Source organism: Stenella coeruleoalba, assembly GCF_951394435.1.
Source record: "Stenella coeruleoalba genome assembly, chromosome: 9".
NCBI classification, from domain to species: Eukaryota; Metazoa; Chordata; class Mammalia; order Artiodactyla; family Delphinidae; genus Stenella; species Stenella coeruleoalba.
Window position 1 is genome coordinate 51,556,001 of NC_137155.1, and position 27,891 is coordinate 51,583,891.

General features: G+C 37.9%; 1 protein-coding gene and 1 long non-coding RNA gene across 4 annotated transcripts in view; one reads left to right on the plus strand and one right to left on the minus strand.

Moving 5' to 3' along the window:
- Positions 1-828: 828 nt before the first annotated feature.
- STEAP2 (STEAP2 metalloreductase) lies at positions 829-27,568 on the minus strand. Its single transcript, XM_079931430.1, has 6 exons — positions 27,189-27,568; positions 15,680-15,804; positions 14,915-15,439; positions 11,923-12,450; positions 8,885-9,049; positions 829-6,927 (listed from the first exon to the last, which is right to left on the minus strand). The coding sequence occupies exons 3-6, from the start codon at positions 15,404-15,406 to the stop codon at positions 6,640-6,642; spliced, it is 1,473 nt and encodes a 490-aa protein (XP_079787556.1). The 5' UTR covers positions 15,407-15,439; positions 15,680-15,804; positions 27,189-27,568; the 3' UTR covers positions 829-6,639.
- Positions 27,563-27,891, plus strand: part of LOC307191396 — a 646,337-nt gene continuing 646,008 nt past the window's right edge. For all 3 annotated transcript variants that reach the window (XR_013829746.1, XR_013829747.1, XR_013829748.1), the window contains exon 1: positions 27,563-27,803. This is a non-coding gene — a long non-coding RNA (uncharacterized lncRNA). The remainder of the gene's footprint in view (positions 27,804-27,891) is intronic.

Genomic DNA, 27,891 nt, shown 5'->3' on the forward strand with positions numbered 1-27,891 from the left:
GGATAGGGAGGGTGGGAGGGAGGGAGACGCAAGAGGGAAGAGATATGGGAACATATGTATATGTATAATTGATTCACTTTGTTATAAAGCAGAAACTAACACACCATTGTAAAGCAATTATACTCCAATAAAGATGTAAAAAAATAAAATAAAATAAAATGTATTAAATCTGTAAAAAAAAAAAAGAATCCACCTGCCAATGCAGGGGACACGGGTTCCAGCCCTGGTCTGGGAAGATCCCACATGCTGCAGAGCAACGAAGCCTGGCACCACAACTACTGAGCCTGCACTTTAGAGCCTGCGAGCCACAACTACTGAGCCCATGTGCCACAACTACTGAAGCCTGCGCGCCTAGAGCCCATGCTCCACAACAAAAGAAGCCACCACAATGAGAAGCCTGCACACCACAACAAAGAGTAGCCCCCGCTCGCCGCAATCAGAGAAAGCCCGCACACAGCGATGAAGACCCAACACAGCCAAAATTAAAATAAAATAAATTAATTAAAACAAAAGATACTTAATAAATGCTAGTGAAATGAAATACTTTTAAGAATACCATCTCATTAGATGGATGTTTTTCTAAATGTCTACTTTGGCAAAAACAAACAAAATTCCCCCCAAACCCAAAACTGTTACATGCAATTGCTTTCTGGATGCTTCTGAAAAGAAACAGTCAGAAAAGTATTAGATGGCTTCCACCAAATATTGGAATTATTATTCAGTAAGAAACAAAAATCCATTTGTATATAACATTTCAAAAAAGAAGTTAAATCACATTAAACAGTACTTTTTTATTTAGATGTTTATAAGGCAGATCTATGAGAATGATATAAAAACATGGCATAAAATTTGATAACGATATTTTACAGATTAAGAGTTTTAGCAAATATCTATTACATAGTTATAAAGAAGACAGTATTTTCCAAGCAGATATAAAATACCTAATGAAAGGTCAAGGCAGGAAAATGAGTATAATTAATTAACAATGGAAAATCAATTCTAATGTGAATTGCACATTATCCTTTAAAAACTTTTAAAGGTAAGAATTATTGCAATCTAGTTGATTCAAACAGTGTTAAACGGCATCGTGATAAAGAACTGAAGGCTGGAATGGATTAGTTTTGATTTCATAAAAAGAAACCCAAATTTACAATGGCTTAAATACAGGAAATGGCAGTTGAAGTAGTGAAGTAGTCAATATCTTTTTAGTTTCTAACATGTCGTCCTTAGGCCTTGGTCTACTTGGATATTTGCAAGGGCTCCTGTTATATCACAGTTTGGCGGGAAGATGGAGGAATAAGATAAAGGAACACATGCTGCTTTTCTTTGAAGAGACTTCCAAGAAGTCACTCATTTGTACCCCTACATATCGCTGGCCAACACTCAGTCACACAGGAACACCTAATGGCAAGGGCAGTTGAGGAATGTAATGGGCAACAGCTTTTAAAGTAGGGTAACTAGACATTGAGAGACAACTTCCAGTCCCCATTCAGGCTGGATATCTGTAAAGCTATGAAAGACCTTTAGAGAAAATCCTAAGAGAATCTTCCTTGGAGGTGGCAATTTGGAAATCATAAAGAAAGAACCTGCACTGGTAATTTAATTTAGCCCATCTAGCCATTAGGAGAATCCAAATAGTCTGCCCTAATTTTGGATGACTGTATGTTGTTAATCCAATGATTTGGAAAGTTAAAAAAATCTGAGTACAGTAGTCTGCACCCCCCTTATCCACAGGGGATATGTTTCAAGACCCCCCAGTGGATGCCTGAAACCAGAGATAGTACCAAACCCTATATATACATACATATGTTTTTTCCTATACATACATATCTGTGACAAAGTTTAATTTATAAATTAGGCACAGTAAGAGACTAACAACAACTAATAATAAAATAGAAAAATTATAACAATATACTGTAGTAAAAGTTATGTGAATGTGGTCTCGCTCTCTCTCAAAATATCTTATTGTACAGATTTAATGCCTTTTCCATCTTAATTAAGCACTTGTCACACACTGTGGCTGTAACTTTTGCAGCATGAGGTCCAATGCAAAACTAGCTTGAATTTCTTTTTCCTTCTTCATAATTTCATGGATAGAAGAATCTTTCTTACCATAAATCTTAGCAACCTCAGCATACAATTTTTTTTTTCTTATTAAGTCAAAAACTTTCACCTTTTCATTTAGAGGAAGCACTTTACAGCTTCTCTTTGGCATATCTGAATTGCTAGCCTCACTACTCTTGTACTTTGCGACCATTATTAGGTAAAATAAGGGTTACAAGCACTGTGATACCACAACAGTCGATCTGATAACCAAGACTGCTACTAAGTGACTAAGGGAAAGGATACACTGAACAGAAGGATAATTCACCTCCCGGGTGGGTGGGATGGAGCAGGAACGCCCGAGATTTTACCAAGCTACTCAGAATGGCACACAATTTAAAAGTTATTCATTGTTTATTTTTGGAATTTTCCATTTAATATTTTCAGACCATGGCTAATTGTGAGTAACTGAAATCACAGAAAATGAAACTATGGTAAGGGGGGGACTACTGTGTGTACATGTGTTAAGCTGAACTAAATGTTTTTTGGTATCATATAGACAGAATCTCTGAATATTAGCACTTTATAGTTTTCTTGCACTTAAAAAAAACTGAAGAACCTATTCATCCCTATAAAATTCACTGTTCAAAGGTATGAACAAATTGTGTTTCCACTAAAATTATTACAGTGTCATTTAGAGCAATTAAATATACTCATTTAGAGCAATTACATATACTGAAGATGTATCAGAATTTGCTTTACTGACTTATGAACAGCTGAGGGTGGAGCAGCTCATTTTCATGACAACACATCACAAATATAAATCTTAACACTAGACACAGGTTATTATACTATGTGTGCTTTAAGTCATGAATTTACAAAATAATTTCAACATGACATTTTAGGCTGTTTAAATACTTATTTCAAAACAGAGATTTTATAGACTGACACAGTTTCAGTGTTCATAATACTCCTAAAGAAATATTTATAAGTTACATTGATGGTACTTTATTTAAAACATCACATAAGAATCTTTAACTTTCACAAATGAAACTTTTTTGGAGGGGAAACCTCTCTGTAGAGAATTCATTATGAAATAGTTTAATGGCAAAAGGCAATTAAAAAGAATTAAGACTTTTACATGTTACATAAGAGATAAACAATAAAAAAATTGGATATGATATATTCTTAAAAGCCCTTTTACACAAATAATTTTCATAATTTGACTGTAAGGATTAATATACATTGAGTTACTATTATCAAATTAATTTTAAAAGTAAAATTCCTTAATCAACCCAAGATTATGCTAATTTTAAGAAATTAATCAGGTAGTTTAACACTGGAGCTCATTAACCAATCCCATATGTAGCACAAAATATTCCTCTCTGATAAATACCTATAAATATAATTTATTCATACTTTAAAATATTTTAAAATTTAAATAAAAATCTCTGCATGTAGACAGTCTAGGCTAATTTCCATATATGCTTTGAAAAATATATGCTAGCATGAATATATTCTTATTTAAACATGATTTAAAATATTCTTAATAGAGGAGACATGGAATCTGCACACAAAAGCTAGGTAGCATGATTCAGTCAATGATTAATTTCCTCTTAGGAAAAAAATTACTTAATTATTTTGCATAGAATTAAAACTAGGTATATTTTCTACATTCTTATAATTTTCTCAGGGGCGCTTCTCAAAATACAGTTAAGGAAACAAAAAAATCCCACTACTTTAAAGTTCCCACTACTTTCTCACATCTAGCAAGAGCAGAATTCAGTCCTACTTCTGAGGCCAGAGTAATGATTTTTAAAGAATGATTATGAGAAATAATGATTAAGAAAAATAATCAGGTAGGAAATAGTAAAATAAAGCAATTAAAAGTCATTTAAGTAAAGCAGTTAAAAGTCAATATTTTTTTGCATTTTTAGAAAAGCTTTTGAACACTTAGAATTATAATGAATATATTATATTTATTCTAAAACTTCAAAACTATTTCCTCTTTGTAGTACTGAAAAGGAGATATCACCATTTCAAACAACTGTTACATCTTATATACATTTTCATAAACTTTGTTTTTTCGTATTTTCAAAGGCCCCACTTATCTGTAATAGTGATAATTTTATTTATCTTATTGGCTAATTAATATATACATGCAACAATATACTTCAGTAGTCATCTAACTTTTAAAAATATTTCATTGTATTTTCACGTTAACTGGTGCAAGTATGGGCTTAAGGGAGTGGAACTATAGGAACAAGAAAATATTAAAAATATGCTCTTAATTTCACTAGTCCACTATATAGTTTATAGGTGTTTAAGTTATCACCCAACTGAATCCCTACTGAGAACTAACAAGTAAATGATTATCAAGAGGGAAAGAATATAATTACAATAAAGAAAAAAGAAAAGCTCAAGTAAAAAGTGCAAGCTACTAAAATTCAGCAAGAGGACATCAGAGAATCATGAGTAGTTTACGAAACTGACATGATGCGGTACTAGGGAAAGAGCCATTGGTGGGAAAGGTAGCCTCCACTAAGTAAAAGTCCATTTATCTTTGGCAGCTGGATTCAGTAGAACCTTACTGGGTAAGTTTAAAAATGTTATAATTTCAGGAAGAGGAATACATATAATTGTATCTGTCTGCAACTTTCTATTTTAATAAGGAAAGAGCAAACGGAAAAAAAACATAGGGCTTTCTAACCAAAGTATGAACAAAATGCAATTTTAATGTGGAATGTCAGCACTGAAAACTTTCATGAATAATCTGTATGATTCTATGTCTCTAGAGTACATTTATAATTAACTGCTCATCTAAATATCCTTCATGCTTGCAAACTGTTCCCTAATTAGTGTCTGAGCAGGCAGGAGGACTTCTCAAGAAGAGAAAAAGAGATGACCAACTCTACAGGGACTTTTTAAGATTCTGTAGGACCTCAGCCATTCATTAAAACTGCTGTGGTCCTATCTGCTGTAGTCCCTCACTGCACAGGGAGGCCTATGGACTGCCATGGATCTCCCGGGTCCTGTCCCAGGCAAGATCCTCTCCTAGGGTAAGTGTGGATTATCCCACAGGCAATGATAAATTTATGATTTTACTATTTTCATATATCTTTTGACACACACAACGCACTGTAAAGAATGTCAGTGCCTTTATATCAAAGAGGAAGCATCTAGATTGGTATGCATGGGGATGGGGCAGGGGCCATACAGCCTAGCGGCTAAAACTGTAGCCTCTGAAATATGACTGCCTGGACTTGAATGCTGGCTCTGCCACTCACTAACTGCATGACCTTGGGCAACTTTTCTATGCTCCAGTATCCTTATATGTAAAATGAGGAAAATAACTACCTCTGTCATGGGGTTGTTGTAAGTACTGAATGGGAAAATACAAGTAAAGTGCTTAGAACAGTGCCTGGCAGGTTATAATCCATCCATGAATGTCAGTAAAATCCTGTACCATTTGGAGTATGACTGGCTAAGGTGCAACAGCATAGATCAGCTGACAACTCCTTGTGTGTAAACATAACACTTTCCCTCTAACTAGAAACAATTATAAGATTCCCAAGATTGGTACTAGGTGAGAAAGACCAGTTTTGGAGGCCAGATGTTACTGTCTTCTCCCTGATCAGTATATTAATATGCAAATAAAACTGCTCTGTAACAAGATAAAGAATAAAATCTTTCATGAAGTACACATTATCAGTATATAGTTCATGTCTCCAATGCATTTTAAACATAATTTCAAGTTCAGTTTGTCTCTTTAATTTGTGTTTGTTTATAAATCACATTGGTTCATACAATTGATTACATTCTTCAAACCCGATCTTATGAAAGAAATATAGGGATTTTAACCATGCACCCTTTCCTAGATACTAATGTAATGTGTCCTTTCTTAAAAATAATGCATGGTTATGCATTTCTATTTCTTAAGCTAGATAATAATTAAAACCTTACTGAAGCTTCAGAAAAGAAATATATCTATTGAATTATATTAAAACTTAAAGTTCTGGGCTTCTCTGGTGGCGCAGTGGTTGAGAGTCTGCCTGCCAACGTAGGGGACACAGGTTCGTGCCCCGGTCCGGGAAGATCCCACATGCCGCGGAGCGGCTGGGCCCGTGAGCCATGGCTGCTGAGCCTGCGCATCCGGAGCCTGTGCTCCGCAACGGGAGAGGCCACAACAGTGAGAGGCCCGCGTACCACCAAAAAAAACCAAAAAAAACCTTAAAGTTCTGCTGGTGTGCAAAGTTTTTTAACATTATGTTGTATCTATATTATTAACTACAAATATTTCTGCCTGATTATGGAATAAAGTTTGTTAAAATAACAACAGCCTTACGATTGTACAAAACAAAACAAAACATACCTACATTTCAACAATAAGTTGACTATAAAAACTCATATTGGCAAAATGTGACATTAGTGAAAACAAATTTGAAGAAAATTCTACCACTAATTCAGCTGAGATTTCACTGAAGAGGTATCAGCCCATAGCAGTTTGACAGTGCACTTGCAACTGAAGATAAAGGAAGTCATAAAAATAATGGCATGAGGAGAACTTTATATGGCATCAGGGAGCACCATTTATCATCACATTACTGTAACCCTCTCTGGTGAGAGATGAGGAACTGCTCCTCCAATACCTTCTTCTAGAAATTGGCTCTTTTCCCAGCCTTTTTTAATTCTCTTTAGCTTTCGGCTTATACATGGAAGGAGTAAAATGATCTTACCCAGAATTACAATGGAGGGCAAAACAAGAGCAAGAACAAAGTTTGGTGGTGTATAAAATCTGTAGTACTCTTCTTCAAAAGCTCGTTTCCATCCATAAATTAAAACATGGAAAGTACTTATGAGCAGAGCAACATAGCCAAGTGTAGACTTGAGATAGGGGAGGAAGAAAAAGAAACAGAATAAGAAGCAAATTATTCAAACTCATAAATTAACCCATCCAGATATACCAAGTTTATATTTTGATAACACTATTTTCTCTTAAGTTACTGAGTTATTCTTTGTTCTCTACTGCATTAAACAATTTTAGTATTTTCATATATTTCTTATATATTTATATGCACTTTTTTTTACACAAATAAGGCTGTATTGCATATAGCCTAATATTCTGATTATTTATCACATCCAGAACCTTTGCCTCATGTCATTAAATATGAAAACATGACTTTAACGCTGTATGATATTCTATTGAATGGATGTGCTATAATTTACCTCACCATCCCTTTTTGTTGATCATTTACTCTGTTTCCTACTTTCCTCAACTATAATGTCACTTTAAGCCCTTTTCTATATTTTGGTTTATTTCCTTAGAATTGATTTCTAATAGTGGGATAACTGGTCAAAACATCTGGGTTTTCCTTAAGGATACTGATAAAAACTGGAAAACTCCTTTATAAAAGTTATCCACATTTCTACCAGTTGTGTATTTTTTTTAAATGTGTGTATGTGTGTATATAATACATGTATACATACATATATACACACGTATATAATAAAATTAAATGCTGAAGAGCATTCTCATAAGTATACACACACATACATACTAGTTGAAGATAAATATGAAAAATCTTACAGTATTAATATGTAACATAAAAAGCATTTCAAATGGCTTTATCAACCATATTATATAAGATTATTAAGAGCACTTTGTTAAACAGTTCACAGGTTAAAATCAAAAAGTTCAGCATTTTGGGTTCCCTACGTTATGTTTAATTGCTTATTTAAGAAATGGTCTATGTTACATAAAATGTAGTACTACATCGGCATAATAATGTAACTTCTAACTTCACTGGGGAAGGATCAACTCTCTCGCAGAAAACTGTTCTGCTTGCAAGTACTCATCTAAATTTATAATGGTACTTTGCACCCGTCTAGCACCTTTTCTATTTCTTTTCAGGTGTGATTAAACTAGCAGTTGGGAAAATATTCACATTTTATTTCCCTCAAAAAGGAAAAATGAATTTAGACGAGGGATATGCCCTTAATTTGAATGAGATTTTTAGATCACTTAAAAAAAAAACTCAAGCGAAGAGGCAAAAAACAAAACTAAAAACAAACAAAATTTAGTGTACCACCAAATGACACCCATCCGCATATTGTGCTATAAACCATTTGGATACAACCAATACTGATTTTATGGTAATTTAGGTAGGGTCTCAGTTTGAGTTATATATTTTTAAAGTATGCAAATGTATTAAATAGCTATTACTGGAGAAAGTGAATTTTAACTTGTCGAAGAACACAATGTTATCTTGCAACCCCTTTGTAGACACTCATATACGTATGTATACAACTTATGTACCAAATACATATACTAACAAGAATGATAAGGCTGGTTGCTTGCCATAATCCATTAACTACCACTTGTGTTTGTATGTGTATACACATTTCCTTTAAAATATTCAAACTGAGCTTCTCTCCACTTGAATTACGATGAATGAGACTTTTCTAGACAGATCAAGATGACTCAAAATATAAAGTAAGTCTTCATTCATTTGCCCAATAATAAATTGACTTTGGTATTAAACTTGATCTAAGCTCATTACTCCCCCACTTTTTTTTTTTTTTTCTTTTTCAAATAACCTTTATCTGTAACATAGTAGGCAGTACTATCAAAGCTTTCCAGTAAAGTCCTGTACTGGTCTTTCACTTACTAAACCAGAATGGTCCTAAGCTGGCCTCTAGCGACACACATTCCACGAGCTAGGTGCATGAACAGCAGTCCCAGGGGCACTCTTTTATTAGCAGCATATTTAAAATCCAACTGTACTTAATTGGAATTAAAAATCTATGCCACCCAGTCCCTCACCAAACAAACTCCACATACCTGAATGAAACTGAATTCCCTCCAGTTTAAAGCATTGCTCACTGAAGGGATGGAGGTGACCGCCAGGAGGGAAAGTAAGCCAAGGCTCATTATACCAAAGGAAATATACATTTCAACTCTCCAAACTTCTTCCTCGTTCCAAGAGTTTTCAATATTTGCATGAACCTAACAAGAAAGCAAACGTGAATTTCCTTTGTTTGGTAGAATATTAACTGATTCAGCACAGAGTTCACTCTTGGCCTAACAATATGTCATATATTGACACAGAACATTTGAGTTGCACTAATTCAATTTAACAAACTGTTATGGAGAACCTATTACTGGATGGTATTGTTCCAGGTGTGAGGGAAAGAGAAGGGAAAGTTAAACAAAAAGAGGGCTAAGATTCTCTCCTTCCTCACCCACATGTGAGAAGGGTGGGTAAATCTGTCACCACATTTGTAATACATCATGGTGACAGGGACTCTGGAGTCCCAAGACCGTGAAATACTGAGTGGTTGGTTCCAGAGGGACACAAAAGAAGTACTGGCAGTTAGACTTAGTTTTCTGGTGCTTTTATAAGTTAGTTTAAACTTGGTTGAATATTTTGGGTACACTCTGGCCTTAGTTCAATTTAGAATCCAGGCAGGGAATTTCTAAACTATGTCTGTGCCTTCCTTTCTTACCTGAAGATTATTTATATGTTGATTTACCTCTTCTTACCTTCTTTTCCCCAGGAAGTTGAGATTTCCCTGACGATAAAGCCCTAAGGAGTGCAAATACTTACCCACTTGAATGGCCTCATTAATATACTTTCCAACTGTCCAGTTGCCTCATTCAGTACTTTCCCTTACATTGATAATGCACATATAATCAAGCCAGAGTTTAACTCTGAATATGTTGTATTCTGCATAGGGGCTACTTTTAGAATTGTCTATTTACATGCAAACAATATAATTAGAGTATAAATCAAGGCTTGGATTCCTTGGGTTAAAGCTTCAGTTTAAGTAATCTATTCATGGAAAACATTCTAACTTAACACCAGCTTAACTTTTTGTCCAATTCCAGGTAACCAAACATACTTGAAATGAAAAAAAAAAAAGAGAGAGAGAAAAGCTATTTCTTAGCCATTAGTTCCCTGAAGCAATCATACCAACACCCTGAAAAGAGCCACAGAGCTTCTCTGTGGATAAAGGCTCTTATTATCTCATTTGGTGTCTATACAATACAGAATAACAGCATACTCCAGTATACCTGGAGATTACAACCTGAATCTATCTACAAGCCCTCCCAATTCATCCCTTTGTTCCATGAGTATGTTTTTTGAGTGTCTACGATGTGTCAGGCACAGTTCCAGGCATTAGGCATATATCAGTGAACGAAACAAAGATCCCTCCTCTTGTGAACTTACATTATGATGAGAGAAGGCAGAGAACAGTAAATAAACAAAGAACACAAAGTGTCTTAGAAGGTGGTAAATACTATTGAACAAAGAGAAAGAAGAGCAGGTAAAGTAAGAGGGGCTGAGAGTACCAGGGTTGAGTCAGAAGCAGGTGGTAGAATGTAAATTGGTGTCCAAACGAAGGCCTCGCTGAGGAGGTAAGAACTTGATGGAAGAAATTTTCACATATTGAGGTATAGAGAAGTCATTCTGGCTTATACACGATTTGGCTTGAAATTTATGCTAATCAGAACAGCCTGTCTTACGGCCTGTCAAACATACATTGTATATCAGCTTTACCATTAAAGAGAAGAATGTTGCTCATCATCAAGTTATACAAAGGGTTCAGTCACAACCCACTGTCAGTTGACAGCGGGCCCTGAGGGGAATTCAGGAGGAAAAAAAACAGGATGAGGCTTTCTGTGCTTTGAAATATTGGCCCCTAGGTCGTTAAGGTGCATATCTTAGGAAGAATTTCAATGACCCCAGATTCTTGCATCTTCCCATATATAGAAAAGCACTAAAATCATTAACTTGAGATATCTGTTCTTTGTGATTAGCAGTAATTCTTTATCAAAGATGTATGTTTGACTACACTTATTTCCTAGCCAAAAAATTCATATACACACTGGCTCCTTCCCTGCCTCTTCAGAATAGTCCCCTCAGAGCTACTGAGAGGTTGTCTTCAGTTGGGCGCAAATAAAACTCTCTTCTATTCTGATTGTTTATTGATTATTTGTGTCAACAAACTGAAGACATGAAGGAGGTGAGGAAGCTGGTGGAGTAGATATCAAAGCCTTAATATTCATTTAAGTGGTTATTTTTAGAGAGAATGGCTTAAAGAACATCAATCTAGTAATTTTTTTCAAATTATTTTAGGTTTTATTGTTGAAACAAGTGTAAGTACTGGATGCTACATACTTGGACCATGATGCCTTGGTTTCTTAAAAAATGCAAAAGCTCTTACACATGTGTTTAGTACACACACGGTCCTCTGCTTTCACTGAGAAATGCTACATCAAAGAGCTTCAGTGAAACCCCTTACATTTGCTGAATGGAAATTGAGGAAAATCATAGTCTATTCCATCATCAAGCCCCTTCTATGAAGCTCTCCCAGAGATTTTCTTGAAGAGCTAAGTGCTAGAAAAGGCTCCCCTGAGGAAGCAGTATCTTTCCTGCTTTATGATAACAAAAACCTTGTGTCTCCTGATCTTGACTTCCTATTCTGTTTTATATTTTCACTAGTTCTAATTTTATTGTGTATGTTTACTGAGAACTGCCTTATTATTTCACGGAACATAGACAATTATAAAATAATTAACTGATGCTGAAAGTAATCACTGCAATTGTAACATTAAAAAAAGAAAACAAAACCCAGCTCTTTCTGCAAAGAAAGGGATAGTAGCAGCTTTTATTCTAAATGATTCTGAATTAGCCGCATAATTCTTGTGCAGAAACATTGTTTAAAGAACAATTCTTTCTCTTCCCTAAATATACCAAAATGTCTATTACAAGATATGTAAAGTTTTATTTTACACTGTTTTAAATCTCACGTTTTACAAATTCTAATTATCACGCATTTTACTAGCATCAGTTAAATATCAAGCACGTCCCATACCTGCTGATAAGCCATGTTGAGAAACAAGTATCTTTCTGACCTTCTCATTGGTAAGCAGAGGCTGTAGGCAACATGGACTGAAGCGAAGAAAAAGCTTAGTAATCCTAGCTGTTTTCTACACTGTAACCAGGTCTCCAACCAAGGTGGAAATCTCCTATACTTGGTGCCATAATAAAGCTGATAGGCAGCTGCCAGGAGACCTGCCAGGTACACCAGGGACAGCAAAGTGATGGCAACTATGGGCAAGGTTTTATTCACAATTTCAATAGGAATCTTGTAAAAGTCACTCTGCTGGTTTCTAATATATGGATAAATCACATCTCTGACAAAAGAATAAAGAAAGAAAAACGTGGCCAGGCTTATGGCTACCACCACTGGCCCTCTCCAGAGAGTAAATAGTCGCAGGGGTACATTTTCAATCTCCCTGGCTGATGATAATGATCCCAAGTCAACGGGAATGAAATTCAACTGACGGGCAAGTTCAATAACCTGTTGTCGCGCTTGAATATTGTTGCTGCATATATAAACCTATGGAAAAAACAGAAGACTCATCATTACTATTATTGCTTATAAAAATGGTAACAATCACACGTTCCATTTAATCCACAGAGCATCACTTATGATGACCCTGCGTGATGCAAAAAAATTAAGGAGATAAAGCATTTATTAATTTATTAATCTACTTATAGGTTAAAATAGTATCATAAAAACAACAAAGTCCTTGCTACCATCAATGACATGAAAAGAAAATGCAGAAAAATCTAGCTTGACCCTGGGAATAGAAGTCCTCAGGGGAAGGGAGGCGGGAGGAGAGAAAGGTTTCTGGATCACCAGGTTCTGAGCAGACAAGGTAAGGTCTTCCCTCCAACAGTCTAGGTGGAGTTTGAGCTGCAGGCCATGCCCCTCCCCTGTCCAGCTCTCTCACTCCTGCAGGGAACCCGGTGGGGCTGGCTCTCCAGGCTTTGGTGGACAGTACTTAGTTCTAGGACTGTAGTGATTCTGCTGAGTAGAGTGATTTCAAGCATTGCCCTTTATGGCTATTCAGCAAGGGAAAAGATAAGCATGGATTCTGAATGGTTGAATTTGTAATTAAAACCTCTAAATGATATCATGATGCTATACTATTTATAAAATTTAACTTTTGGCTTAGAAACCAATTCACCAAAACCATGGATAATCTCAGGTATATTATTATTTCATTGGTCAGGATTATGAAATTCTTTCATCTTTAAATGAGGATAATTTAAAGTGGGGAAAGAATAGCATTAATAGGCTTAGTTAACTTAAACAGTAAAGTAACTGCCATTTTCTAAGAGCTGTTGCCTCTATAGGAACTCTAAGATGGGATTGTGATCAGTACGGGTGAGGGTGGGCTTTCAAACTACCAAAACCTCTTAGATATTGTAATGTAGTTGAGAATTCATAAATATTTGCTGAACACCAAGTTCACAAGTTCCTGGCTGGAGTGAGCCAGGATTAGAGTTAGAAAAATTTTTCTATAAAATCTCTGAGCTATGTTCAGGGAAAACAAATTCCTAAATGTATCCCTGAGGATGTTTATATAAAGGCTCTGAAACAGACCACACTGAAATGCTTGCCTACTAAACCTAGTTACATAATGGTGAGAATGTAGAGCTCTTAGGATTTTTAATTTTATCTAACGTTAACCATATAAATGACAAAGTCTATACTATTATACAAATGTTCATGAACTTCTAAAATGGAGCAGGGAAGGTGGAGAAATATATACCAAAGAAGTAAGGAAAAGCATTCTCAAATTTATTACAAGTGTGACAATGGTGGATTAAACTGTTTTTACTTCACTGGGAAAAAAACTACAAATTATAAAATTTTATAATAAACTTAAAAGAATAAATCAAACATTCATAAAGCCACAAGGACTACAAAATACAAATGAAACTCTTTCTGTAGCTCACATTGAACTTAATCTCTTGTTCTACAATTTCTTTTGTTGAATAATTAAAATTATCACAAATACGGGCAAAGGATTAAATTCAGGTTTATCTCTAATTTGCTAGATTTGTATCCATTGCCAAGCCTTGGTTGATATGCAAAAGAAAAAAAGGATTCAGAAATACTCTCTAGGAAAGTAAGAAAGTATACATTCTTCCAAATTAAACACTTGAAAATGAATGGTTATCATGACTCTGATATGCAGCATATAGTGATGTAATACTTGAATTTATTTTCTAAGACATCTAATCAACCGTCTTTATGGACAAAAATAAAAGTATTTTATCATCATGCTTCATTATAATGCATAACCACACTTTTGAAAGATTTTTAAGGTGCACTATTTTATGTGTTTACTTATAAAAGCTCCCATTCCACAAAAGCATTGATGGAGCTCCCCATCTGCTTTATTCTCAAACTGAACTAAACAGAACTCATAGATTAAAGGAGAACCTGAGAAATCCAATCTGCTTCTACCTTCCCCAGGCAGATTGAAATCTACCCTTAAAATAAAACAAACTGGACTATTTAAAATTCTATGAATAATCTACATAAAATAAAAGGTACTTCTAAAGCATTCTTCTTCAGGATCATACTACATAGCATTTCGCTCAGAGATGGGATACTGTTTACCAAATAGCTTCAAGGAAGGAAGAAGGGAGGATGGAAGGATGGGTGGGAGGGAGAGAGGGAAAGAAAAAAGACATGATTGAGATTGTTTTAATATTTGAGGAAGCAAGGAGATGGCCCATTATTCAACTGCCAACCTTGCCTTTTTCTTGAATTAGCTGATTATGATAGGAATGTTTCAGTTATTTTCTCAGCTTTTCACATCATTTTGGGAATAGAAATGTGCCCTTACAAGGTCAGGACACAAATCTTCAGGAGCTCATACATAGTTTTCAAAATGATAATCATTGGAGAGTGTCAAAATTCAGTTTTTAAATATATGATATTTGTTTTAACTATTTCAGTACAAAATACCATCTAACTAAGAATAAAAGTTAAAAATACATACTTGTCGGCTGGCGTCCTTTGGTCCTAACTGAAGTGCCCAAGCTGAGATAACATTAAATCCTTTCACAATCAAGGAGTCCGGGAATAATGAAGCCAAATATTCTGCATTGGATTCTGGGTATTGGTTTATCCTCATGTTATTGCTCACATCAATCAGGATTTTACCCACAAGCAGATGTCTCAGGTCCCACAGGGAGGTGTAATGTTCTCTATGTATAGCAACAAATATTATATTTGTTTTTATTAGAGCATCTTCATGGTGAGTAACATCTACTACATGAGGAAAAAATTCAGAAGCAAACTTAGGATTTCTGCTTCCTATGACCACATGATAGCCACATCTAATAAGTCGAATGGTCAGGGATTTAGCAAAATCCCCACTTCCAATTACACCTACAGTGACCTTCCTTGCATCTTTGATACCATTTATGCCATTAGGCAAAAACGTTTCGCTAAGGCTCTTGGGGCTTCCCATCATAGAGATCGATTCCATGATACGGACTCTTCTGAGATCACCAGGGATATCCTAGGGGAGAGAAAATAAAATGCTCATCAATTACCTATTAGCAAACATGAATACACTTCTAGATGTTATAACAACATCCCTTGTTTCTAGAGGTAAAATAGTTTGGCAAGCTATATAACCTCGAACACTGCAAGACACAATTTGTAAGCTAAAAATGGATCTCGAAATAGGAAAATGACCTGTCACAAAGTTGATGCGCTAAAGTGGAGCTTCTCAAATTTTAATGCGTACTTAAATTACCTGAGAATCGTGTTATAATGCAGAGTCTGATTCAGTAGGTCTGGAGTGAGGCCCAAGATTCTGCATTTCTAATAAGGTGATGCCAATGTTGCTGGTCTACGGGCCCCTCTTTGAACAGCAAGGCTCTAGAGTGCAAAAGGAAAGAGACTGAAGTTTTCAGCAAGGGAGAACTTTTTAAAAAACACAGTTCTAACAAGTGTGATTATCCAATTGCTCAGCAGACCAGAGGCAGCAAGTCAGAAATGCCACTAAAGGTAGAGAAGGACTATGACAGTTCATCATAGCTCACAAGACAACAGAAAACAGAAAAACAATAATAAAAACCAAGAACTTATTTATAACCCCAAACTGTCTACAGTCATTTGTGATGGGGTCTACCTCAGTAGCTAGTGAGGGACTTTATTACTAAATGAGAGTAAGCTAAATCAGCTACTAAAGAATGAAACCTTGCACTTAAATAATATTTTCAGAAAAGTAGGCATCAAAATACAACAAAGAATTAATTAAATACAATAGACTTCTATCATTCACCCTATGTCCTATTAACTTATCATAGAGAAAGATAGCTTCCCTGTGTAAAGGGGGTTAATAATGTGTTGATGGTCTTAAAGTACACAGTACTTTTGAAATCTTTTTCTTCCCGTTTTTTTTTTTTTTTTCCATTCGTTACATACAACATGATGCAGTTATTTTTGCTGGAAAAATCTGTCAAATTGTTTTCTGAGTGACTAACACCTTATAGGCTCATATTTGTTGTAACTTGCTCGAGCACACCAATCAGATCACCATGAATCAGTGTCACTGTTGGGTCTGGATAAAAAATACTCTTCCATTTTATCCGCAATGCACCATTTCCTTTATGCTAACAGCAGGTGTGGATCACTTCAGAGAACTTAATGGATTTTACAGGAACAGGTGGAATGTTTTAAAAAACACTTTTTTTGGGTTTTTACTAAATGAAATTTGAAATTACTGGAGCAAGGAAAATCCAGCTTTTTACCCTAGAACTGGAGCATGTTCAATGACTCCAAATACATCAGTAAATTAATCTTTAAAAAGATAATAATAATATTACCTAATACTCATATAGCATACACTATGTGCCAGCTCTGTGCTTTACAAATTAACTGAGTGAATCCTCACAACTACCCGATGAGATAGGTACTAATACTGTCATGCCCATTTTGCAGATGAGGAAACTGACACATGCAAAAGATAATTTGTACAAGGTCACAAGAGAGAAACTAGAGGAACCAGGATTAGAACCCAGGCAGTCTAGCTAAGGTATGTGTCATCTGGGTGCATGTAAGGAATTTAAGGAAGATATGGGGGTGGGGGCAAGGTGGAAGAGTGATGGTTGTGTTCATATTAGTGTATTCTCCTTCTCTGGTGATGTCGTTGCTCCTTAGCATTACCTACTCATCTTAATGTCTAACTTGGATCTTGGGAAAGGAGAAAACTCACTATTTTTTAATCTATTACATGTTTCATTTCATACTTTTCAAGATATAAGGGGTGATAATTATTTCTTGTCCCTTGGAGTGACCCCATACACCCTGAAAGGCAGGCGGGGGTCAGAGGCACCAGGTTAGTACAAAACTGTCAACATCTTGGAGATATTGTTGGCCACTTGGAGAATCAGGAGCAGTTAAAGGAATCAGAAGTAATTAAATCAATGCTCATTTCATTAAACAATTCAAGGTGAACTGACCAACCTACCCCTAGTCGTATACATTATCTAAGGGTAAAAAGAGTTAACTAGACTCACACACCAGAAACCAAGTTTCCTATATCCCAGTCCCAAGTTCTTCTGAGTAGAGACTGTAGCATCTCCCCATACATAAGAATTTCAAAATCTTTAAATATAAGAATCATGATGATCAAGACCTTTTCAAATGAAAAACAAAAACAAAACAGTATCACTTACCTGCTTATTTTACAAAGCAAGTTCAAACCCCTTCTGCACATCAGAATGTGAATAGGTTAAAATACATTAGGGCCTAATAATGTCATCTCTGGGTACCTCATTATACCCTGTATTTTATACATATTAATAAGTGACTCTGTCCTAACATGTCTGGGCCTTATTCACATTGTATTTCTAATGGCAAGTTCTAACTGAACCCTTTAATAGTATGACTGCGCCTACAAATAGAAGTTGGCCTAAAAAATGAGACTCTTTTCATCCAAGTGTTAAGGAATGTAAAAGCATTCATGAGAGGAAAAAACAAAAGCCAACCTTTAACGATCGGAGAGGTGGATTATTTGTGTATTGCTGAAAGCATATAATAATATCATGTGCTTGTGTGCTATTTCATAGTTCACAATATTTTCACATATATTACCTTATTTAATTCTCAGATGGCTGTGAAGTACATATTATGCCCATCTTAAAGATGAGGAAACAGAGGCTTAGAGAACCTTAGCAATTTATCAAAGACAGTACAGTTGGTAGTTAACACAAGGCTTCAAATATGAGTCTTTTGACCTCTGCTCATTCTAATATTGCAGTGCCAACATTGTATGGGGAATCTTAAAACTGTCTAGATCACCAAATGTCACCCATTAACTTTATTCTCCAAAAGAAATACTAACTCTAAATAGTTCAAGCTTAGGATAGTTTTAGGTAAATCCAAAGCTATAAGGTTAGGAATTCTAACTACCAATCAATCAATCAAATCAATCAATCAACAATAAATCCAATTTTTAGATCAAAACCAACCAAAGACCTGAATTTATTAATACTACAAAACAAAACATGATTGGTTGATGGGTATCTCTTGGAGAACCCCCAGATAGCAACTCATTTTCTTTTGGGGGCTCTGCAAACACTGTGAAGGTGTGTACTGCTTCAAGAGGGAAAGGAAAAAGAGCCGAGAAGTATGTCCGTATCCTGTGGAAGCCATCTGTACACAGACTTAAAAGCAATGCATCTCCACAAACTATGGGGGCTGAGACACTGGAGCAAAACCTCATCAATCACTTCACAATTTGCTAAGCCATCATTTTGGATCACTTGATTAACAGCTGAGTTGAAATTTACAATCATGATATCCATAAAAAATGGGGTTATAAGAAGTGAATTATGTCAATAGCTGAAAAAGGTTTACCTATTTACAAAATAAGAGTAATCAGCACCTTACATTGTACATTTCCACTGACAAGGAGTGATGCAACTATAATCTAAAGGCAGATCTACTCTGCTGTGATCCAGCATGAATTTATCCAGGCCACTGTGTGCTTTGCACATAAGAGATAAAGAAGAGACGCATGGTGCGTACACTTAAGGAGTTTACGTTCCAGTTAGGAAGAGACAGTATGTACTTGGAATAAAAAGCAGAAAAAAAATCCTCATATCAGCATATAATTAAGAACTAGACTGTATGATCAGAGCATAGTTATTCTAGAAAATCAGGGAGAGAAAAATATCACATGGTGTTCCCTTACCTCAAGTCATTCTATATATTTATGAATTGTACTTGGGAAATAATCTCTAAATTACACAGAATGTCTTCAAACCAGGTTCATGACAGTACACTACAGGCTCATTCTAGCTTAAAACCATAAGGATCCAAAATTAAATTTGGCTTTCTGTGACCTTACTTTAAAAGTGCTAGGGCACTGGTTCCCAAATGTGAAGCTATCACTGGTCGACAGCAATTAAAAAGTATATGGATACAATAGGGAGTTTTTCATAAAATTATTCAATTTAACAAATTGTCCTTTACTCTGAGAGTATCTCTTAACTACTGGTCAAAATGTCCTTTTTTCATAAAAGGATAGTGATAACAGCTGTTTGAGTTGGCAGTCCTATATAGATCCTCTCCCTCTCCTTTTTATTTTACTGGTCTGACATTAGGAAACTCTCTATGTAAAGTACACCTTAAGCCTGTTGGAGAGAAAACATTTCTGGGGAGGGGAGAAAAGCACCTTGGAACAAACTCCCTGATGCTAGAGATGTCTGCTTAATCCTCACATGAAATATCAAATATCCCAATCCAATTTTCTGTGACTAAATTGTGATTCTTACCATCATGATCTTTGGGTTGCAAAAAGATATTCCCTACATTCTCAGCATTTAAATAAACATATAAAACCCATCTGTTTATAACAATAAAGTATTTCTTTGAGGGAAGAGGTGGGGTTTTTTTTTAGGTTTTTATTTTTTGGAAGAAATTCTTAAGTCCTTTAGACAATGCCAGAAGCAAAGCTGCAATTCTGCTTGAAAAATTAGAATGTGATTTCTTAAAGCATGGTCCCTGAACCAGCGGCATCAGAATCACCTGGGAACTTGTTAGAAATGTAAATTCTTAGGACCTACCGGAGACCTCCTAAATCAGAAACCCTGGGAGTGGAGCCCAGCAATCTGCATCATAAAAAGCCCTCAGGAGATTCTGATGCACATTAAAGTTTGAGAATAACTGTCCTAATATAATGCAGTCCAATCACTATTCGCCATTTGAATATTAAAATCCACTTAAGTCAGACTATTAAATTCTTCCCCTCAGTTGAAACTTTTGCGTAATCTGTATGCATCCTCATTTAAAAATCATTTTCCAAAAATTACAAAATAGTAATTTTATTAAAACTATTCTGTTTATAAATTATGGTAATTACAAATGATTCATTAATATTTCATACTTGGATCTGAGTGTCTTTTTGTGTTAATGTTTTATAGAACCAAAAGATTTTCAGAAAATAGCATTAAAGCGAAAGTTTGACTAACTCCAAGCCTTCCAGACTTTTCAAATAACCAGAATTTTAATGAGATATTCAAAATTACAAGTAACTTCCAAGGTATTTCCTAGGCTTAGTATGTATTCAATATATACGTTTATATGGGTATGATTTTATGATGTTTCTAGGTCCTAAGTCATCAAAACAAAACTTTATATGTTTATCATGTTGCAGTTGCTAGGGTAAGAAAGCAGTCTAGTTCATGGTAGGAAGATTTTCAACAAAAAAGCGTTCTGGTTAAATTTAGGTTAGTCTAGAAATTCAATTTTTAAAATGTATTACTCAAGGACTTCAGTTAATAAAAAATTTTAGTATCTTCTTCAATAAATTAAAGCAACAACATCCCAAGACCTCCCCACCAACCCACTTTTCTTCTGTGTTTAGGCCAGAGAAGAAGCTACACACGTCCTTCCATCCACCTCATAGTATATATAGCCTGCTATGTCAAGCACAGCCATGTCTCCTGTGCATGCCTGGGCTTTCATAGCACTGCAATTTAACATGATCGGGGGGTATGTCTAAAATGAAGCTGGGAGTAGCAGGTCTCATAATGGCTGAAATAATTTCCCCATCTTATAACCTTGTTGCAGATGGTACTCTGAGATAAGGACACCTATATTTATTGGCTAGCAAATACAAGTTTTTCTACATTGCAGTAACTTATTCATAAACAAATAATCTTCTATGATGGGCCTGCTATTCTAGCCTCTACACAAACCCCTTTCCCTAATTTCAATACCATACCATAAACAGTTTACCAATGGCACCAATGCCCACTGGGTGCTATGAACTTTAGGGGTCTCTGATGATTGACATCAATTTAGAAATCAGTCCACAACCAAAGGTCATAATGATACTCACCCATCCATCCCCAACCATTCCCCCATCCAATGTCTCACTGAGCCCTATCCACCAGGCATGCAGCTAGATGTTAACACTCCAATGATACAAAACAGGCAGTGGCTTCCTGGCCATCCAAGCAACATGATTAAATTATGAATATTGAAGCATATATAACAACTAAAAAATAAGTTTTATTGAGGTGAAATATACATATCATGAAATTTACCCATTTTAAATGTATAAATTAATGATTTTCAGTATTTACAGTTATGTAAGCATCTCCACAATCCAATTTTAGAATATTCCCACTAGCAGTAACTGTTATTACTCAAATTTTAAGAAAACCTGCCGAGAGTATACGCCTCTTTAAAAAAAAATCCTACTTCCCACAATGTCCTGAAAGCCCCACTGGCTTTTATACACACAGCAGATTGTGACTTCAATTTTGCTGACTGTGCTGGATGCTATGGGAGTACCAGAAGGTCCCACTCACTGCTTGGGTTAAGTGGAGAGGCAGAGCCTCAGTCTCAGAGCTGCCTCTTCCCACAACAGAGAATGACCTTCTAAAGCAGCAGTTCTCAGCTCCAGCTGCACCCTGGAGTGACCTGAGGAGCTTTACCACATAGTGATACCTAGTCACCACCGCCCCTCCACCCAGATTTTTATTTAATTGGTCTGGAGTTCAGCCTGGGTATCAGGATTTTTTAAGAGATCCTCAGGTGTTTTAATATGCAGCCAAGATCAAAAACAACTCTACTAAAAGAGTTAGGATTCAACCTCATACTTATTTTGGTATTTGGAGATAACAGATGTGGTTTTTTGATCCTCAGTTACACTCCTTTTCACACTGTTGTTTGTAATAATGAAAAATAACCCTAGCAAGAGACTAACAGCTGCCCTTCAATGCTGGAAGCTATAGAATATGCATGCAGCCCTTTCCCCTTTCTCACGCAGGCTCCGAGCTATCTCAGAAGGTCCACTCACTATTTTGCAATATCCTCTCTTCATTTTTTGGAAAGGGCAGTGCCATTCCTTAAAATGTGTCATCCCACCACACAGCATACTTTGTTCCTGTTAGCTCATAACATTCAAAATTCAGAATGTTCCAGTGAGGCTGTCTCTTCTTTCCACTTGACGAGGGGCTCCTCTCCTCAGTTCTCCAGGCATCAGAGGTTCTGCTGACCCGAGCAGACGAGAATTTCCAGGTGGACCGACTATCAAGCTTTAATGTGGGTATGATCATCTAGGGATCTTGCTACAATGCACATTCTAATTCTCCAGGGCCGGGGGGGGGGGGGCTTGAGAGTGTGCAGTTTTCCAAGGCCCCCAGGTGATACCCATGGTCCTAGTTCATGGGCCACATTTGGACTAGCAAGGCGCTAGAGTTTCTGTACCTTTTGTTTTGATCTTATTCACAGGTAATACAGACTAGATAATTGAAAAGACTATGACATTTATAGAAAGTTTTGTTTATGTGGTGTCGAGGAGAAAGAATAGGCCCGGGCTTCTGAAATCACCTTGTTTTCTGAGTCTTAGTTTCCTTTGTTAAATGGAAAACAAAAAAGTTGTACTTGACTCTGCATTCCTTCCCAGCACTAAAATTCTTTTGTTTCCAAGAATTATAGCTAGATAATAATGGTAATTGCTAGCTTTTATTTAACACTGTGACACTTCTCCTTTATGAGCTCCATCTAACAGTGTGATTTAAGTAGCATAAGGGTTCTTTGAAATTTCAAGGTCACAGTTTTCTTGCGTGGACATTTGACTTGATGTATGCATTTAAATCTTAAAGTATATTATCAAGCTAAGAGAATTCCATTACACTCAGATACATGAAATCCTAAGATTTTCAGTTTAGAGGAGTTTCCTTGACATTCCTCTGGCTGAATGGCAGCTGTTGTGCTATATTAATTTTATAAAACAAAACAGAATTTGTTTCACATATAAACATCTAGAGCATTAATTGTTGGATAACAGTAACTCTGAAAGGGCTGTCCTCAGAGATCTTGATGACATTCACAACCTGCTGATTTGGATGTGTTATCAAGAAAATGTAATCCTCCAGGGCCATGAGATGAAGTTAGTGTATTTTTGACTTTGAAAGCCACATCTGAACCTTTCTTCTTCTGTCCTGCAAACCCCAAGCTCCTTTGAAGCCCACGGCACCTCGTAATATCCTCTCCCTATACTCACTGCTGTCATCTACTGACTTCTAGCTTATTCATTATCACTAGTGACTTTGGCCCCCAATACATACAAACTCTTCCTCTCTATCCCAGCAGTTGTCATCCTTGTCTACTACTTCATCATTCAAACGGATGAAGCATTCAACCTCATGGCTTCATTTCCTTCACTTATTCATCTAAGGCAATGAATCTTTGCCTCCACCATACCTCAGATATCTCCAAGCACTATCTCTTAGCCTTCCAATAACCTTAGTCAAATGTTCACACTGATAATTGCAGATGGTAGAAGAAATCTGATCCACTGACTATATTCTCACTCTCCCGGTTTCTTTATCCATCCTAGATTCCACAGTGTATATTTATCATTACTCACTTAAAAAGATCGACTCTTGTTACAGACTAAATGTTTATCATCCCCTATCCCCCAACAGTTCATATGTTGCAATCCTAACCCCCAATGTAATGGTATTAGGATGTGCAACCTTTGGGAGGGGATTAGGTCACAGGGTGAAACCTTTATCAATGGGATAAAAAGAGAGCCCAGAGAGGTCTGGGCTCTCTTCTGCCATATGAGGACACAGTGAGAAGTTGGCTGTCTATGAACCAGGAAGTAGGCCCCTACCAGACTGAATCTGCCGTTGCTCTGATCTTGGACTTCCCAGCCTCCAGAACTGTGAAAAATAAATGTTTATGGTTTAAGCCACCCAGCCAATGATATTCTGTTATAGCAGCCTGAACAGATTAGGACAACTCTCTTGTTCTCCATCACATCCACTTGGCAAAACTCAAGCCCTGGAAGAACCCAGCTATCCATTTTCACTGTATCTGTAGCCAAGTTGGTGAAGGCTGCTAAAGAAAAATCAGACAACGCAGCTCACCTTCAATTCACAATCATTAACCTCACCTATCAAAGGACAGTCTGTCCACTTCTGTCCTAGAGACCATCCCTTTTCTCCTCCCAAGCAGCTGTGGTTATGATCTCCTCATAGACATCTCAAACTTAACAGTTCAAAACAAAACACTTTTTCTACCCAGAACTGTTTGCATTCATCCAAATTTCCTCCTCTCAGTAAATGATATCATTACTCATCAGTTGCTCAAGCCAGAAATCTGGGAGTGATCCTCCAGTCCTTGTTTTCCCTCACCCTTGACATAAATAAAATCCAACACCAGGGCTTCCCTGGTGGCGCAGTGGTTGAGAGTCCGCCTGCCGATGCAGGGGATGAACGTTCGTGCCCCGGTCCGGGAAGATCCCACATGCTGCAGAGCGGCTGGGCCCTTGAGCCATGGCCGCTGAGCCTGCGCATCCGGAGCCTGTGCTCTGCAACGCGAGAGGCCACAACGGTGAAAAGCCTGCGTACCGCAAAAAAAAAAAAAAAAAAAAAAAAAAAAAAATCCAACACCAACTTCTGTTTTCCAAAATATTTCTTAAATCCCTCTCCAATGACACCAGCTTAATCCAGGTCTCTCTCATCTCTCACCTGAACTCTGCAAACATTTTCTAATGGCCTCTCTACTTACTCCTTTGCCTCTTTCCAAACCATTCTCTAGGAAGCAGCTGAGATCACCCTAAATTGTAAATCAGATGATGTCTTTCACCTCCTTAAAAATCAGTGGCTCCCTGTTGCATTTTGAACTGCAGTCACCTTCTTGACCTAAATGAACCTGACCTGAAGACTCTGAATGAACTAGCTAGTCTTAGCACAACTCCTTTTTAAAAATATTTTATTTATTATTTATTTATTTAGGCTGCACCAGGTCTTAGTTGCGGCACAGGAGATCTTCGTTGCAGCATATGGGATCTTTTTAGTTGCGGCTTGCGGACTCTTTAGTTGTGGCGTGCATGCGGGATCTAGTTCCCTGACCAGGGATCAAAGCCGGGCCCCGTGCATTGGGAGCACGGAGTCTTAACCACTGGACCACCAGGAAAGTCCCCCAGCACAACTCTTCAATGTCATCCTGTATGACTGTTATTCCCTATGGTCCAGCCACAGCAACCTTTTCTTGAAGTAGAAAAGACCAATCACTTTCCCATCCTGTGAACACTGCACATCCTATCATGTCTCTTCAATACGATGATTCACTCCAGTTTTGTCCTGTTTTGAGCCCCTGTTAGGTTTCCTTTCTTATGTAACTGTTCTTTACTCATTACTATTTCCCCCACCAGAAAATAAGCTCCTTGAGGGCAGAACCATGTTTGTCTTGTCCATCGTTGCCTCCACAGTGCCTGGCATATAGTATATACATAAGAATGCAATAAATATTCTTTGTTGTCAAATGCATCCAAAAATGTCAGGACCAGAAGAGCTGTAATAGGTCTCTAGATAAGATCCCTCATTTTGCTGATGAAGGCTTGTGGGCCGAAAGCGGGTGATATGTCAATGTCATGGTTAAGTCAATGTCATGGTTACTGGCTGAGCACAGACAGAATAAATGCATCTCCTGATGCCCTGAATGCCCTTTATTGAAACTGCAGTATTAAAATATAATTACGCTCATTCACTTCAAGTCTATTTTCCATGTCACTAGTACAATAAAAAGTGACCTGGATACAGTTTTTCATTTCCTTTCTGCACAATTAGCTCAATTCATCATTATTAATACTGTCTCATTCCCTTACCCCTCCACCCCCCCAATGACTGACAAGCTAAGAGAAAGAAACTGCAGCCATTCCAGTTATGTTTCTAAATATCCTGCAAAATCTCTAGGACGGGTGTTTTTCTTCTGTAGACAGCTTTTAAGCTTTGAAACAAGAGAGAGCTGTAGAGTAAAAAAAAAAATTAAAAAAAATACAGCCTTAAAATAAAGAAAGAAAAAAATAAATGGAGGTCAACACGACGAGGAAATAATAAAGGTGAAAAAAGTGTATGGGGTGTGATGGGGTACTGGTTTGGAGAGAACTAAAAAGGTTCCCAGCACCAGGGCTGTTAACAGGACTAGAATCCAATCAAAGTCAAGAGGGTGGCAGTGGGGCAGGAGTTCGAATTCTACTTGCACTTCCACCCACAGCAATGAGTGATAATTAACCATGGCCTGGAATAAGTTTTTCCATCTAAAAAATGTACGGCCTGAGGAGTAAAAACTGACATCAATCCTTCTCCAAGGGGTGGGGAAGATAATAAATGGAAATCTCTCGACAAAAATTCTCTTTATCTCCCTGCTCTATTTTAAGAGCAAGCTTTTGGGGGCATAATTTTGAACAAGTTTTGGCTGTGGCTGAATACGGGGTTCTGATAATTTAGGACACTCAAAGAAGAGGCCAATTACTTTCTAACACATAATGGCCTAAACACACCACGGTCAATCACTGGGTAATAAACAAAATGACTACTAGAAATACTTAGATTTCGAAAAGCAGCGCTGCCCCATCTTCAATGAAATGCCCCGCATGAACCCAAAGTGGTAAGGAGACTATCAGGGAGGCTAAGGTAACCTGCCCGTCCTCTCCCTTTGGGGCACATCCTACCTGGGACAATGTCTCTCCTGGCCTCCTTTCTCCTGGGCCCAACCAACCTCAGGACTTTCTGGGAGCTCGGGAAGTAGGGGGCGGGATCCGTGGAAGAGACACGCTTCCCACTCTCCGCCTCTAGGTACCAGGCGATCCAGGACCCCAGCAGCTCAGGCGGACGCCGCAGACGGCGCGGAATCCAGGGGAGGAGGGATGCAGTGCTTGGCGCCGACCGCATCTGGCCCCCCAACTCCGCCCCCGCCACCGCGTCTAGAGCTCTCCCCAGCCCGCTCACCTCTGCGCCCTCCGCGCCGCGTAGGGGCGGGCCTCGCAGCTCTCCGCGAACAGCGCCGACTCTCCAGGGGCCTCGCCGCGCTCTAAGGCCTAGGAACCGCGCCTCCGGCCCGCGGCTGCACACTGGCTGCCGCGGCGGTCACGCTTGGGCAGCTTCCCCGTCTTCCCAAGCTGGATCGCGCAGGACCGGGGAGGGGAGGAGGAGGAGAGAGGGCGGGAGGAAGGGCGGTGCGCGGAACCCGGCCTCGCAGGACGCGCCGCTAGGGGCTGCGCTCAGAGAGGGCGCAGAGCGCGGAGCTGGCCCCGGGACGCCGAGTGGAGGGCCTAGCGGGCGAGGTGGGAGTGCCGAGGAGCCGGGGAGGAGTCGGAGAGCTCGGAGCGGGGGCGGGGCAGGCGTGGGGAGAGCGCGGCAACGCGGAGCGCCGAGAGGGCCAGCAGAGGGGCGGGGAGTCTGGGCGGCACGGCTCCAGCTTCGCGCTCCCCGCCTCCACCCACCCCCAAACCTTCTGGGAGCTGCCGCGTATCCGCCCTTGGCCTGCGCCTCCCTGCGGGGCTCTCCCAGGGTTCCTTTTGAAGCCTCTCTAGAACAGCTGAGCCCACTTTTCTCCTCCACTGCGTGAGTGCTGTGTGGTCGCCTTTCCACTCTAGACTTTGCTTTTTATTACACTCCCACCCCCTTCCCCACTCAGTTCCTGACAAGTCTC

Excerpts from the sequence above, each read along its gene's own strand:
- STEAP2 (XM_079931430.1), bottom strand. The coding sequence starts at position 15,406 with ATGGAATCGATCTCTATGATGGGAAGCCCCAAGAGCCTTAGCGAAACG. Across the intron at positions 9,050-11,922 it reads TCAACATGGCTTATCAGCAG|GTTCATGCAAATATTGAAAA; the intron begins GTATGGGACGTG and ends CTTTCTTGTTAG. Across the intron at positions 6,928-8,884 it reads GGGAATTCAGTTTCATTCAG|TCTACACTTGGCTATGTTGC; the intron begins GTATGTGGAGTT and ends CCCTATCTCAAG.